Source organism: Sciurus vulgaris (genome assembly GCF_902686455.1).
Source record: "Sciurus vulgaris genome assembly, chromosome: 10".
Classification (NCBI taxonomy): Eukaryota; Metazoa; Chordata; class Mammalia; order Rodentia; family Sciuridae; genus Sciurus; species Sciurus vulgaris.
In genome coordinates, this window is record NC_136470.1 from 15,236,208 (window position 1) to 15,250,122 (window position 13,915).

Here is a 13,915-nt window from a genome sequence, read left to right on the forward strand (position 1 = left end):
GTGTCCCAGAAATTGCCACCCACTCATCAATTTTCACCTGTTACACTGGCAAATTACCAGGTATAACAGGCAGGGGAATGAAAGCAATGTACCCTGAGCTCCCTGGCCAAGCTGTTAAATCATCTGCGCCCTGTTAGAGGATTTGCTTACTGGCAGACATAACACTACACATCCTATCCTGTCCTTATGAATACACATAGGCCACACTCAGTTCAAATAAGAGATCAGTACATAATTGCCTCCTGCAGGTATTCGATCCACATATGCAGCATAGGGACCTATATAATAGCCCAAAGATTCCAGAACTCTGTGTAAAGTATTTGCATGCTGAAGAAAATATAGATGAGAGCAGACATGTAAATGCAGAAATGTCCTTTTCTGCACTAACTAAAAAAAAAATTGAAAACTGCATGTATACTTTTCTTAAGAAAAGAGAGCCCCCTCCACCCTTTGCTTGCTACTTTGCAATGCATTTATTAAGTGGGAAGTTTAGTGTGTTCATTTTTTTATTGTCATGTCTTATTGTAGGGAATCTGAAGATATTATTATACATACATAGTGTGATCATGCCACTAAGGGTACATAGGTAGCAAGTATTTTAGGATATCTTCAGTATCCTCATGTGATCTTAGCAAAAATGAGCATGCAATCTATACATAATAATATTTTTGAGATTTCCCACAGTAAAGTGGCAATTAAAAAGAGCAAGCTATCACTTACTATGCAATATTTCAGGGAGTAAAAAGATGGCAGGTATCATTTCAGCTTCAAGCTCCTGCAAGTTGTCTTTACCCACACCCAACATATAACTCAGCACCACTTCAGGGTCTCCCAATTTTCAGGAAAACATTCAAGAGCAATATAGATTTTCTTTTCTTTTTTTTTTCTTTCTTTTTTTTTTTTTTTTTTGATCAAGACAAGAAATTATATTGCAGAATCCACCTTAATATTGTAAAATTATCTTACTAGTTGCTAGAGACTGTAGAGGGGGAAATGGGAAGTTATTATTTCATGGGTAAAGAGTTTCCATTTTATAGGATTATGATAAAGTTCTGGAGATTGGCTGCCCAACAGTGTAAATGTACTTAACATTACTGAACTGTCCAACCACAAGAATGGGATCCCAATTAGAATAAGTTATACTCTGTGTATATATAATATGTCAAAATACACTGTAGTGTCATGTATACCTAAAAAGAATAAAAAAAGAAAAAAGAAATTATGGTGATCACAATCACCAAAAAAAAAAAAAAATGAAAGAAATTTCTAAAATGATAAATTTTAGTAAATGGGGGACTACCACAATAGAAAAAATAAAAAAAATTTAAAAAATAAAAACTCATTAGACATTTCTGCTGCCTCGAGCTCACCTTTGAAGCATTCCCTATCTTCCTGCATTCGTACCCAGCCTTTTTCTTTTCCAAATTTATCTCCAGGGAACTTCAAATTTCTCACCCCTTTATAATCTCAAGCCATTGACTGCTAATCAGGAATGTTGATGGCTAATCAAAATGTCCTCTGGCCAGCATAATCTAATGTCCTTAGAAGATACGTGACATTGTTAGACATCCACCCTAGCCCAGAAAACTCAACAGAGAATTTGTTTCAACACATAGGATTCTGCTGGGAAAGATGGCCCAAGCATGTAATCCCCGCAGCTGGGGAGGCTGAGACAAGATCACAAGTTCAAGGCCAATTTGGGCAATTTAGTGATACCCTGTCTCAAAATAAAAAATAAAAAGAGCTGCAGATGTAGCTCAGTGGTAAAATGCCCCTGAATTCCATCCCAGTACCCCAAGTATTAAAAAAAAAAAAAATGTTCTCACCTCGACAGGAATTCTGGTGAATAAAAATATTGAGATGTTCAGGTTTTATGACTAATATAAAAAAGTAGAAGTACAGAATAATGAGAAGTGTTATTCTGTGTAACAGAACACTCTCATTTGCTTATGACATAAGGTGTGTATGTGTGTAGCTTCGGTAGGTCCAAGACGACAATGATTCTCTTACCTTCTTATAGGCTCAAGCTAAGCAACAATGTATAACCAACAGTGTTCATTGAAATAAAGTTTCTGCCTGAGAAAATAGAGGCCAGAAAGCAAGAGAATTGAGTCTCCAGTTTTAAAATGGAGCTACCAGTGAACTTAAGAAATGTGGCATCTAAAAACACTGGCACTTGTGAACTAATCAACTGTACGTTCATGTTAAATTAAAAACTAAAGAATAACTTAAAAGAATGCCCACAGTGATCAGAAGAAAAACATTTATTAACTTTTATTTTAATAAAAAATAACACTATTTCAATTCTCATGGCTTGACTTGAATATTTCTCTGAGATTTTCATAGTTAAAATCCTGTGCTGAACACGGGTGAACAATAAACTCTTGGTGTCAGTCATTCCTTTTCACATCGGAAGGAGAAATGTGCCTTGTTAAGAGTCTTCATTACTGTGCTGATTTTTTGAAAATTATTTCCCACACTTGGGATACATTTATTTCACACTTTGGCTTAAAGAATGAAATACTGCCTTCTGAACAAGAGTCCAAAACAACATATGTTTTCAAGACACTGATTGGGGCTTGAATGTGGTCAGGGCCCCGGGGGAGGCTCTGCCTCTTCTCCCGCTTTCTTCCATCTCAGCCTCTCCCCGGAGGATGGAGCTCCAAAAGGCTTTAAATTACATGGCAGTTTGCGGGAGCTGCTACTATCTCTGGTGCCCAGCCCAATCACCAGGACCGATTTAACAAGATGAAGTAAGAGAGAAACCGCAGGGTCCTATTCCAAGAATGCCGCCTTGAGCCACACCAGCTATCTGGGCCATCAGCTCACTGCGAGCTTCCTTCGGGGTGGATTCCGGCCTCTGGAAAGGGCCCCGTGGGAAAGGGCCGGGCCAAGCATCCCTCCGCAAGGGGCAAAGCCGGCTTAAGCGTTTCCGTTTTCTACTTGGCTTCTGCAAATACTACTGGCCCATCCACTTCAAAACTGCAAGAATTTAATTTTCCTATCCCAGCTTCCCACACGGACTATATATTTAGGAAGCTAAACATTCTACAGTGGCTGAGCAGACTCTGTTTATTTCTTGATTCTCAGGGTTACCTATTTCGGTGGTGAAGGGGTGTCTGGTTTAAATTTGTTGCATCTTAGGGCTGGGGCTATAGTTCAGTTGGCAGAGCACTTGCCAATGTGTGAGGCACTGGGGTCGATCTTTAGGATCACATAAAGTAAAAATAAAGGCATTCTGTCCGTCTACAACTACAAAATTTCTAAAAATGTGTTGCATCTAAATGTCTCAAATTAACAAGCATAGTTTGTTAAAACTAAGAAGAAAAACATAGTTCAGGCTAATTCCCATCATTAAAAATTCTATCATCTTAGAATTTTAAATATTTTAATGTATTTTAAGAACTGACATTTCCATAGTATCTATATTGTAATCCAAGTAAGCACTACCACTTATACTACATAACTTATGCATTATATTACACTGGAATAAAGTATATTTAAATCCTTTTGGTTGATGTAAGCAATGTAAGAGTGCAATAACTCAAGAATGTCTTCACAATTTCCCAATAAGTTATATCCTAATATCCTAATAACCAGGCGTCTCAAAAAAAAAAAAATTAAAGTTACTACAGTAATGCTCCAAACTATATGTGTTTTCTGTGTGGTCATAGCAGGTTCATTATGAGATAATTTTCAACATGTACATGAAAGAGAAAATGTTTGCCATTGTTGGTACTTCTATGAGCCTTTTAGAATTACATTTCCAGATGGTTGCTAAAGATCGTTGTTGCAGAATCTTGGAATGTTGAGAATTCTTCATTTTCCACCATTTTCATTTCCCAGATATCCAGTGATGTGTTGATGCAAGACCTAAAAGAAGTTTCTGGAGAAGCTGCTTAGATAACAAGATATTATGGTACTCAAGTGAAGCTATGAAATTGTTTATTTGTGGAGGTGACATCAGTTTCTGGACTTATCAGACTCTGTCTGAGAAAAGGCAAGTTCAGTGTGTACCACAGAGACACCTGTCACTGTCATCTCCAATCAGATGGGAGGACTTTAGAGGGTTTGAAGCTATTGCTCAATATAGCATGAAAAAAAAAATCATATTGTTTTCCAAGTACCTTGCCTTGGTGACAAGAAGAGAGCATCAGAAACCTGACTCAAAAATCCAAAGGGAAGCTTGTTTTATTTCACTTTCACCGATAAAGATAAATGACTTGTTCTTAAATATTCTATTCAATCAAAAAATTTCATCAGGAAAGAAAATTCACCTTAACTGAGCACTTATTTTGCCAGACTCTGCTAGATCTACTCATTACCATATTTAATTCCCACAACAATGTGACAAAGATACTGTTATCTCCACAGTTAGGAAAAGTGAGGGCGGGGAAAATAAAAAACAAGCCCCAAATCACAAAACTACTGTGGAGCTGAGACCAAACCCAGATCAATCTATGCTAATAACAATGTTTTGGTCATTATAATTCCCTTTAGGATGTTTATTGTAAGTTACTTGATGTCACATCTTTTGCCTGATTATAAAACCATGTTCCGCATTCCAATATAATTAAGACAGTTTTATAACATGATCTAAGCTACAGTTTCCAAACATCATAATGTTATCAAGTTGTGAAACAGTCTTGCTTTTGACACAAAACCTGGAACTGTTTAAGGATTCTATCATCTTTCAGTGCAAAGAGAGAGGGGTCAGTCATTACCTCTTTTCCAAAAAGAAGAAAAAACTGAAATTTAAAAAAAAGTCATCATTTTTCATTCATTCCTAAAGTGAACATAGAATGGGACCTCCTTTCTTCTGACCGCAGGACCTAAAGCTCTATCCAAATACTGTCGTGCTGGCCCCAGGGAATTTAGAAATCTAGTCCCAAGAAAGGAATCTGCACAAAGTAGAATTAGCCTTCCACCTGCCTTTGGGGCAGAGGCCCAAGGCCCTCAAGTGAATATTATAAAGAGATGCTCACTTTAACACCTACCTTACCCTGAGATCTCTTGCCCAACATTGTGCATTAATAGAGACATCAAGAGAAATGTTTGTCACTGCTATTCTTGCACAAGGCTTTTTTTGGCTTTGTGAAAATAGAAGTACCATGAATTACATGCTCAAACATGTCCACATTCTTGGCAAAGCAACAGAAAAATCTTGGGGGTCAAATTGGTGATAGAGTATCTACCAAATAGATATTTTATAACTTCACTTTATAAATTACCAACGAATGTGCAATGGATATCAGAAAGTCAGAACAAACTTTACAAGATTGTTCTAGAACTACCATGGCAACAGTGCAAATCAAATACAAGAAATCTCCACCTATCAATCTCAGCAGCCCATATACATTCCACAAAAAGTGTTAAGGGAAAGAGGGGACTAAGAAATTTATTTAGACCAAATTTGGTCTCAAGTTTTTCATCTGTAAGTGGAGACATAGTAGTTTATGCAATTATTGCAAAGATCAGATAAGATTGTATGTAGGGAGACACCCCTTGCTGAGCAGATACTCATATATTGGGGGACTTTAAGTTTGAGAGATTGCAGAAAATAGGGCAGGAATAATCTCCTGACATCGTTCATGTTTTAATAAGCAAGTTTCTAAAGCTTCAACAGAGGCCATAGAGAGACGGTCCATTCTCAAATAATGATACCCGTAAGTTACTTTATATACCTCTGCAACCCAGTTTTTATTCTCCATATGGATTATAATAGTAAAAAATTCCAAGAGCCATTACTGGGGGGTGAAAGCACATGAGACTACCTATAAAAGTGGCCTTTTTCTTGCAATGGGTTATTCCATTTGTATATAGCATTTTCATTGCTTTCAAAACAGAGACTTCCTGTTACAGAATGGCTTAAAGGTATGTGCTTAACTCAGAAGGAAGAATCTGATTTTAGGTGTCGTTTATCTGTTAGTTTTTAGTTTTACTGTCTCAGTCCTCGCTGTCGTCCTTTTTTATTTTTGTCACTCATGCCCCAGAGTATAGAGTAAAGGTTACAGGCAACAGCTCTAGACAGAGACAAACTCAACCAAGTGTTCTGACAACTCAGCAAATGTTTGTAAGAAATTCAGTCACACCCTTCACCCAATAAACATGCACTTATTTAAATGTACTTAATTGTAAGGCTGAGAACATTCTGTCTGCTAAGGAAGAGGAAAAGCGATACCATATTTAAAGGGGAAAAAATCCCAAAACCCCTGATCTAGAAACCATCCAGTCAATTGCCTGCCTCATTAAAGACCAATGAAGATGAAATTATCTCATTGGAGTAAAATAATTAAATAGACTTAATTTCTAATATATGTCAGATAGAATTAAAGCTATAAAATTCGAATGGACTTAGTGATGCTTTAACAGAAATTTTATCTGGATAACTGTCAGGGGTACTGCGAATCCCATGAAGAATGCTCCACAGACCAGGGAAAGTCATTAAAGTCCCCAATGCAGAATTGGAAAAAATGGTTTTTTCCAATACAAAAGAGTAAAATTCACAATCCATAATTTGATGTGGGAAGATCTTGAATATGCTCTCGGTTTTATTTTCAAAGTATGGTTACTTCCTATTTGCATCTGATTTTCATGATAATAAAATAGCTTTGAGATAACAATATAAATGGGGGAAATGGTGACTAGGGGAAAGTGTTATTATTTTACAATCCCAGCTGCACCAGCAGCGGCTTACAAACAGCCCCTCTGTGAGAGCAGACCAAGCAAGCCACATGGGCACAACATGTGGCATGAGCACCCCAAGAGGAAAAGCGCTGAGAGGCTGAGGAGCTCTCCATGCTGAAAAGAAGAGGACATATTGGTGGAGGGAGGAAGGGAAGTCAGATGCCAGGAACCAGGAGAGCTGGGTCAAAGAAGCATGGCGGACTGAGGAAGAGGGAGATAAGATGACTGATGGCTGGAGAGGAAGTTTTCGGGATTAGGAAGCTGTGCTTTGACAGCTGTGTGATAATCACTATAACCCTCCCACCTCTTCTGCAGTCCTCAGGAATTCCCACGTAACAGAGTGCTCTGTTGAACCAACTTGCTGCCAGCAGGTTGCTACCATGCCCAGGACTGCTGCAGATGTGCAATGTGGGCAGCTCTCAGAGCCTGGATCACACCTGAGTTGCTCTGGGTTGGTTTTTAGAGAGCACCCCCAAAGTGGGGACACCAGCTCTTCCAACCTGACCTACTTGCTTCCAAGGTTTTTAACTCTGTGCACCTGGCAAGGTGATAAGAACTGAAGCAAAAAGAAAGGAATACCATGTTGGGTTGCAGGAGGGCCCATTCTTGGTTCTTCCTATCTCTGCCAAAATCTGTCCTGAATTGGAAGTCCCAACTCAAATGACTTTAGGGCACCGTGCACACCCACAATTGGAAAAAGCTACTGAGTAAAAGGCACAGTTTGAGCATCCCTAACTTGAAAATCCAAATGTTCCAAAACCCAAAACTTCTTCAGTGCTGATATGATGTCACCAGTGAAAAATTCCACACCTCACCTCGGTGATAGTCACCGTCAAAACACGGGTGCACTAAAATCATTGTACAAAACTACTTTCAGGCTAAATGTATGTGAAACCTCAATAAATTTCAGGTTTAGAAATGGGTCCCATCTCCCAGTGTCTCATTATATATGTATATATACAAATATTCCAAAACTTCTTAAAAAATCCAAAATACTTCTGTTCCCAAGTATTTTAGGTAAGTCTGTTGGGAACTGAAGATCACAGATCCCTCCCTAGAGGCTTTTAGAATCAATATTTAGGGGGAAAGGTTGTGACTAAGCAAAACATCTGTGTGCAGAAGTCAAGACCTTTATTAGTTTTGCCTAACTGTGACTGCAAAGTTAAGTACTCAAGTGAATGACTGACCCAAGCCAGGCATCCAGGTATTTTAGGCAGAACCTCTTTCTAAAATCATCTCTGCCTGAAATCACCATATAGCATCCAAAGTAAGTTAAATGTCACAAATTGCTCCTAAAAGAAAAAAAAATCTCTAGTGTATTCAAATGACATCTTTCAATAGATCATCCAGAAATCATATATGCAATTTTCTTTTTGGTACTGGGGATTTAACCCAGAGTGCTACATCCCTAGCCTTATGTATGTATGTATGTATGTATGTATGCATTTTTGAATTCTCACTAAGTTGCTCAGGGCCTCACTAAGTTGCTGATACTGGCTTTGAACTTGTGGTCCTCCTTACCTCAGCCTCCTGAGTGCCTGGGAATAACAGCATGTGCCACAGTACCTGGCTACAAATACTTTTTCTTATGGATCAAACCAAGGTTTTCAGAAGGTTTCATTCACAATGATTATATTCCACTTGAAGTTATCAGAGAACTGGGGAGGGGGTCGGCAGTAGAGAAAGGAAGATTATTCCAAAGTCTTAGAAACCATGACAAATTTTCTCTGTGGAGTTATTGTTAAATATTAGCCTCAAACAGAGTTAAAATCCCAATTGCCAGAGACATCCCATAGCAAAGGAGGACAGGGACCAGTCCATTTCCCAGACTCCAGAGCCCCTGAAAATAGGAGTTTGATTACACTACAAACATTGGATGCCTGGGTACCATAGCCAGGTACTCTGAGAGGGCTTCAGCCTGATTTCAGAACTCTAGAAATGCAAATATTAAGGACTTGGAAGCTCCCACTTTGTTCAAGTCAATTTTTTCCAATTAGGCCATTCCCCTGCTCACTATCATTTGTGACACTAAGGAGGAAAGCAGAAAGACTTTAGAAAAATCCTTACCTGCAGCTGCTGGTCTAATTCTGGAAAGACCAAAGGAATGGGGTCTTCAGGAGATGTATCATCTAAAACATGAAAATAAAACGATTCTTCACTAGAGAGCCCTTTATCTCATAAGAGTCACCCTGCTGGGACCGGCCTTGAAGCACATAATTAAACAAAACCATCAGTATCTACTGCTTCAGTTATTTTCATCACTTCAATGGGTGACAAACAGAATGCAGGAGACAATTTTGCTCATTTTCTGTACATAGAGAAACATGGCGAGGTTAGTTGGACTGACCAAATTCTTAAAGAAAAGAAAACACACACACACACACACACACACACACACACACACACACACAGAGGATGCTCTAATATCCTGCCTGGTAGTTCTACAATTAAGAAGGACTACTTGTCTTTCAAAACTCCTAACACGTTAGCCAAAACCAAAACATATGATATGGAGGAAAGTGCTTAACAAGGTGATAATGATGTGCCTGCCCAGAGCAACCTTAATGGGGCAGAACACTCCACTGAAAAATAGAAGCCTTAGTTGCACTCTGAGTGACAAGTGTCACCGACATTGATGGTTGTGCCCTCTGCTCTCACCACAAAGCAGCACCCACAGGCCGCTCACTCCGGGCTGTAGCAGCAAGCAACCCAAGTGCCAGGCAGCCCTCCCCACCTGAGGCAGAATCCACCGCCTTGTTTCAGGGCACCGGAGCCCAGACAGCCTGGCAACTGTCCTCAGCTGCCCGATCCTCCTTCTCAGCAAGCACTCACATGGACATCCTGGCAATAGACCAGTTAGGTCAAAAAATGCATTCTCAGAAGCACCTGAGAAAACCTGACAGAAATATGTCCGAAAATATCCAATTCACCCCCGAAATTTTTCAAGAACATCCTGCTGATCCCACCCTGGTACTCGAGAAGAACCCCTTGGTGAATAGTCCCTCCATCTCTCCAGGTCAACTTTGGACCCCAGGAGACATTGTCCATCCATCTCCAGTCCATACCCCAATACATGACTATTGAGAATACCACAAAATACAAACTTGAAGAACAATTTAAAAACCAAAGTCATTTTAAATTATAATAAAGCAAGGAAAGATAATGGTTCTTTATAGTCTCCCTAGTATAACCAAACTTATTAACAAAAATTGATTGTGTTCTTTTTGAACTAGAGGAAATGATACAGGCCATACTCAATGAAGAAACAAGTATAGCTATGCCCAGGGGGATTGATTCCGGGACTCTCCTGGATACCAAAACCTGAGGACATTCAAGTTCCTTATAGAATGGAGTAGTATTTCCATATAACTTCAGCACATCCTCCTACATTCTCTAAGGTCATCTCTCTAAGTTACTTCTAATTCTTTGATTAAGTAATTGCTATGTCAATAATATATTTTGGAATGTATTGTTTGGGGAATAATAAAAAAAAAAAGGTGTGTACAAGTTCAATACAGACACAGTTTTTTTTTTTTCAGACATTTTCCATCCTCAGCTGAATCTACAGATGCAGAACTCAAGCCTAGAGGACCAATATTATCCCCTCCCAACTCACTGATAGCACAGTCCAAGACAAAATGCAGTACATGGAGCTTTCCTAGCTTCTAAGGGAATGTGTCTCTTTGGAGACCTGGAAGATAATTACCAGAAAGATCATTTAAACAAGGATGGTATTCACCTCTGCCAGATACCTCAGGGGTCTTGTCACTTAATACCATTTGCTCTTTCTCAGTCAAGAGGAGGATAATATTACTCCCGCTTGGAAATGGCTTCAAACCAAGCAATGCACCACCAAACTTGAATCCACTTTGTACCCACTCCTGTGCCAGTCAGTGTAAGTCCACGGGTTCATTGATGCTACTTTACTTAGTTTCACGGAAGACTCAATCCACAGACCCTTTGAATGTTAATCTTCCTACCAAGACTAGAAGTAACAAATTCTAGCCAATTACTGTGGCTTTTTATTATTCACTTCATCACTTGCAAATAACTGTACAAAAGGCAGAAATATCCACTTGCCACTGCTGACCCATTATAGAGAAAACCTGCATTAGGAAATTTATACTTTGTAAAACTGATTTTGGTCTTAGAGTCGTTTGATTTATTTCAGTACGATTTCAAAAACCTAGACATCATGGTTATTTTAGCTCATTGGGTGCAAGGCCAAAACAATTTGGCACAGATAATTGAGAACATATTATATTTTGGCATCGCAGCCCTAATAATGACAGACAAGCAGGCACTTATTGGAAGGAGGAACCACTTCTGCAAAGTACAAGTGCAGATAGTGCATTCTAGAATTCTAGGAGATATTCAGGAAGGGAACTCAGGGCTTCCTGAGACTTAATCCACCTTGCCCTCTTCGATGTCATGCTCTTCCTGCTTAATTATTAAAAAGGAGGGGGAAGTTATCCATTTGATCCATTGTAGTAACACAAATAGAAAATATCTGCTATACCCAGAATTAATAGGACTCACTATTGAAGTCTATGTCATCATTTATAGTCACACTATGTCAAGGCACATTTTACATGACCATAGTGATAATTTTGCAAACAAAATTAAGTTGAAATGAAAGTCTAATTAAGGCTAACTTAATTTCTTAAATCAAAGTGAAAGTCTAATTAATCAACATGAAAATAAACATATAATGGATGTTTCTGGAGACAAGCAAAATAAAACCTTGTGTTAAAGAACGGATCAAGTTGTATTAACCCAAGCAGGAAATGGCAACGGAAACAAGAAAACCAAAGACAGTTGTAAGGAGACTACCAAGTCTGCAAGCCAGCCCTGCATTTCACGGCTCCATCTGGTTTAGCTGGCATCCCTCCCTGCCAGGAATTTTAGGGCTTGAGAAGCAGCTCATGAAGCTGCCCCAAGTTGATGTGTGGGGTGTTTACTTTTAAACCATAGCTGTCTTCTTTGACTGGTTTTAAAAATAGGCAAATATGCTAAAAGCAGAATGATGAATCACAGGAATGGGCCAAAAGGAAAGAAGGAAAATGACTCAGTTAGACTAGTAGCACAGCTGTTCCACAAACATTTGGCCCAATCATTGTAAAACATTTTGACAGTGATACTGGATCAGAGTTCCTGAGAGCAGTTAAGTTTGTTTTGACAATTCCAGAAGCACGAAGTAGTCTGTACAGTAGCTATACCAAGAGACCCCCTGGAATATTTAGAAGAAAGAAAGAAAGAAAGAAAGAAAGAAAGAAAGAAAGAAAGAAAGAAAGGAAGGAAGGAAGGAAGGAAGGAAGGAAGGAAGGAAGGAAGGAAGGAAGGAAGGAAGGAAGGAAGGAAGGAAGGAAGGAAGGAAGGAAGGAAGGAAGGAAGGAACAGTGGCTAGATGTGTTTAAAATGGAACAAATCAAAGTGCAAGTATATTTTCTATTAAAATTGATCTTATCAAATGTTATAGAGTGTCTGTTATGTGCAAAGCAGGGACTGAGATTATGCTGAAATGGTAAATTGCCTTACTATTTTCTAACATGTTAAGGAAGCAACTTGAAAGTATCTCTTTCAAAATGGCAATGTGGGTTTAATGGACCACGCGAAATGTATCCTAAGGAATTTTTTTAGAGGATGAAATATTAAAAAAAGAATTAAGAGGCATTTTTAAGATAAGCAGATGTTCGCCGCTTATTTGGCAAACACTGTGTGACTAAGCCAATGGTCCTCAAATAGAACTTTCTTGTTGGTGTCCCAACCATTATAACATACCATAGTACATTCTATGATGGGTTCCTCTCAGAATCTATGGAGCAGCTGTTGGGTTGCTTCCGTGGTGACTCTGTCTTCAGATTCCCTTAAACTGTCTTCTCTTTATTTCTCCATGGAATGGATAAAGGGGACAAACTGACTCTGTGATCCAAATCTGAGCTATTAGAGAATACTGAAACTGAATCATCTGGCCCAGTCCCCTTAAAGCAGAGCTAAGGACAAGAACCCAAGAAGGGAAAGAAGCCCCCCCAGACTTCAAGATTGGTGGCCATGCGAGATGAAGGGCTATCTCCCAACCCAGGATTCTTTTCAACATGCTACTCTGCTCTTCTTCACTTCCTGGTCCATGGATTCATGAGCTCGTATTTCAGGAACCTGTGAAAATTTTCCTCCAGATCTTGGGAATCATGCCTCAGAGCATCCAACTTTTTATTTAGCTAGTAAAGATGATTCAAAAACATCAATAGCATCTCTTTATGAGAAAGAGAACATTTTAACCCCCAAATTATAAGAATCTTAAAATAAAGGAGCATCCATTATGTTGGATAAATCTAACTTTGTAGACACAAGCAAACATACCCTAAAACAACCTCACTCTCATGTCCTTATTCCTTTTGTTTTATGGGAGGGGAAGACTTCATCAAAGTCTGGCTTGGTTTGCAACCAGCATCTGAGAACCACTGTTCTAAACAATATCTTGACTGGACAATATCTCCATCGAACTTTGGGGTTGGTTATCTCCCCCTCCCACTGTGCTCATTAGCACAGACATAATTGGGGTCTAGGTTGGGAAACACCAGTTCAGGTTTACGCACAGAGGAGACTATACCAGGAGAGGGAGAAGCCACGCCCAGAAGACATTCCCAAGCCCACCCAACTCCCCAACTAGAATGCAAAACGCAGCCCTGCTCCAAATTCTCTAAATATGCCTCTATTTTCTACACTCAAAGCCATCTTCATGCACATGTGACCTGCAGTCACACAGAGCACTTTGCCCACATGAACCCCATGCTTGAGTGAACGTCTTGAATTTTCTTAATAATTTTTAAGCAAGAAACCCTGCATTTTCCTACTGCTATGAGCCCCACAAAATATGTAACTGGTCCTGCCTGCAGAATGACCTCTGAGTACTGCTGTTCTAGAGACTGCACTAGAGGGCACCAGGGACAAACTCAATATAAAGGCAGATACATTTGGGTAATAGCCTCAGTTCTGAGGCTCATCCTGGGAAGTGTTTGCCTGTGAAAGCTTCCAGCTACTAAAGACACAGCCAACAGAAACAGCATTCAGCAGCACAGCATTTTAGGTTGGTCACTTTTTAATTGGTGAATGTGAATCATCAACATAATTTCTTCGAGGCAATTTTTTCCTCTGCAAAACAGGAAGTGTATTTAACTTATCTCAGAAACTTATTATTGATGTCAATTACTTAGTCTGAAGCCTGGCA

General features: G+C 39.2%; 1 protein-coding gene across 3 annotated transcripts in view; it reads right to left on the reverse strand.

Moving 5' to 3' along the window:
* The window catches only part of MAP3K7CL (MAP3K7 C-terminal like), a 74,207-nt gene that overhangs the window by 15,910 nt on the left and 44,382 nt on the right, over nt 1-13,915 (reverse strand). For all 3 annotated transcript variants that reach the window (XM_079155714.1, XM_079155712.1, XM_079155713.1), the window contains exon 3: nt 8,755-8,816. In XM_079155714.1, coding sequence (XP_079011840.1) covers nt 8,755-8,816 — 62 coding nt within the window. The remainder of the gene's footprint in view (nt 1-8,754; nt 8,817-13,915) is intronic.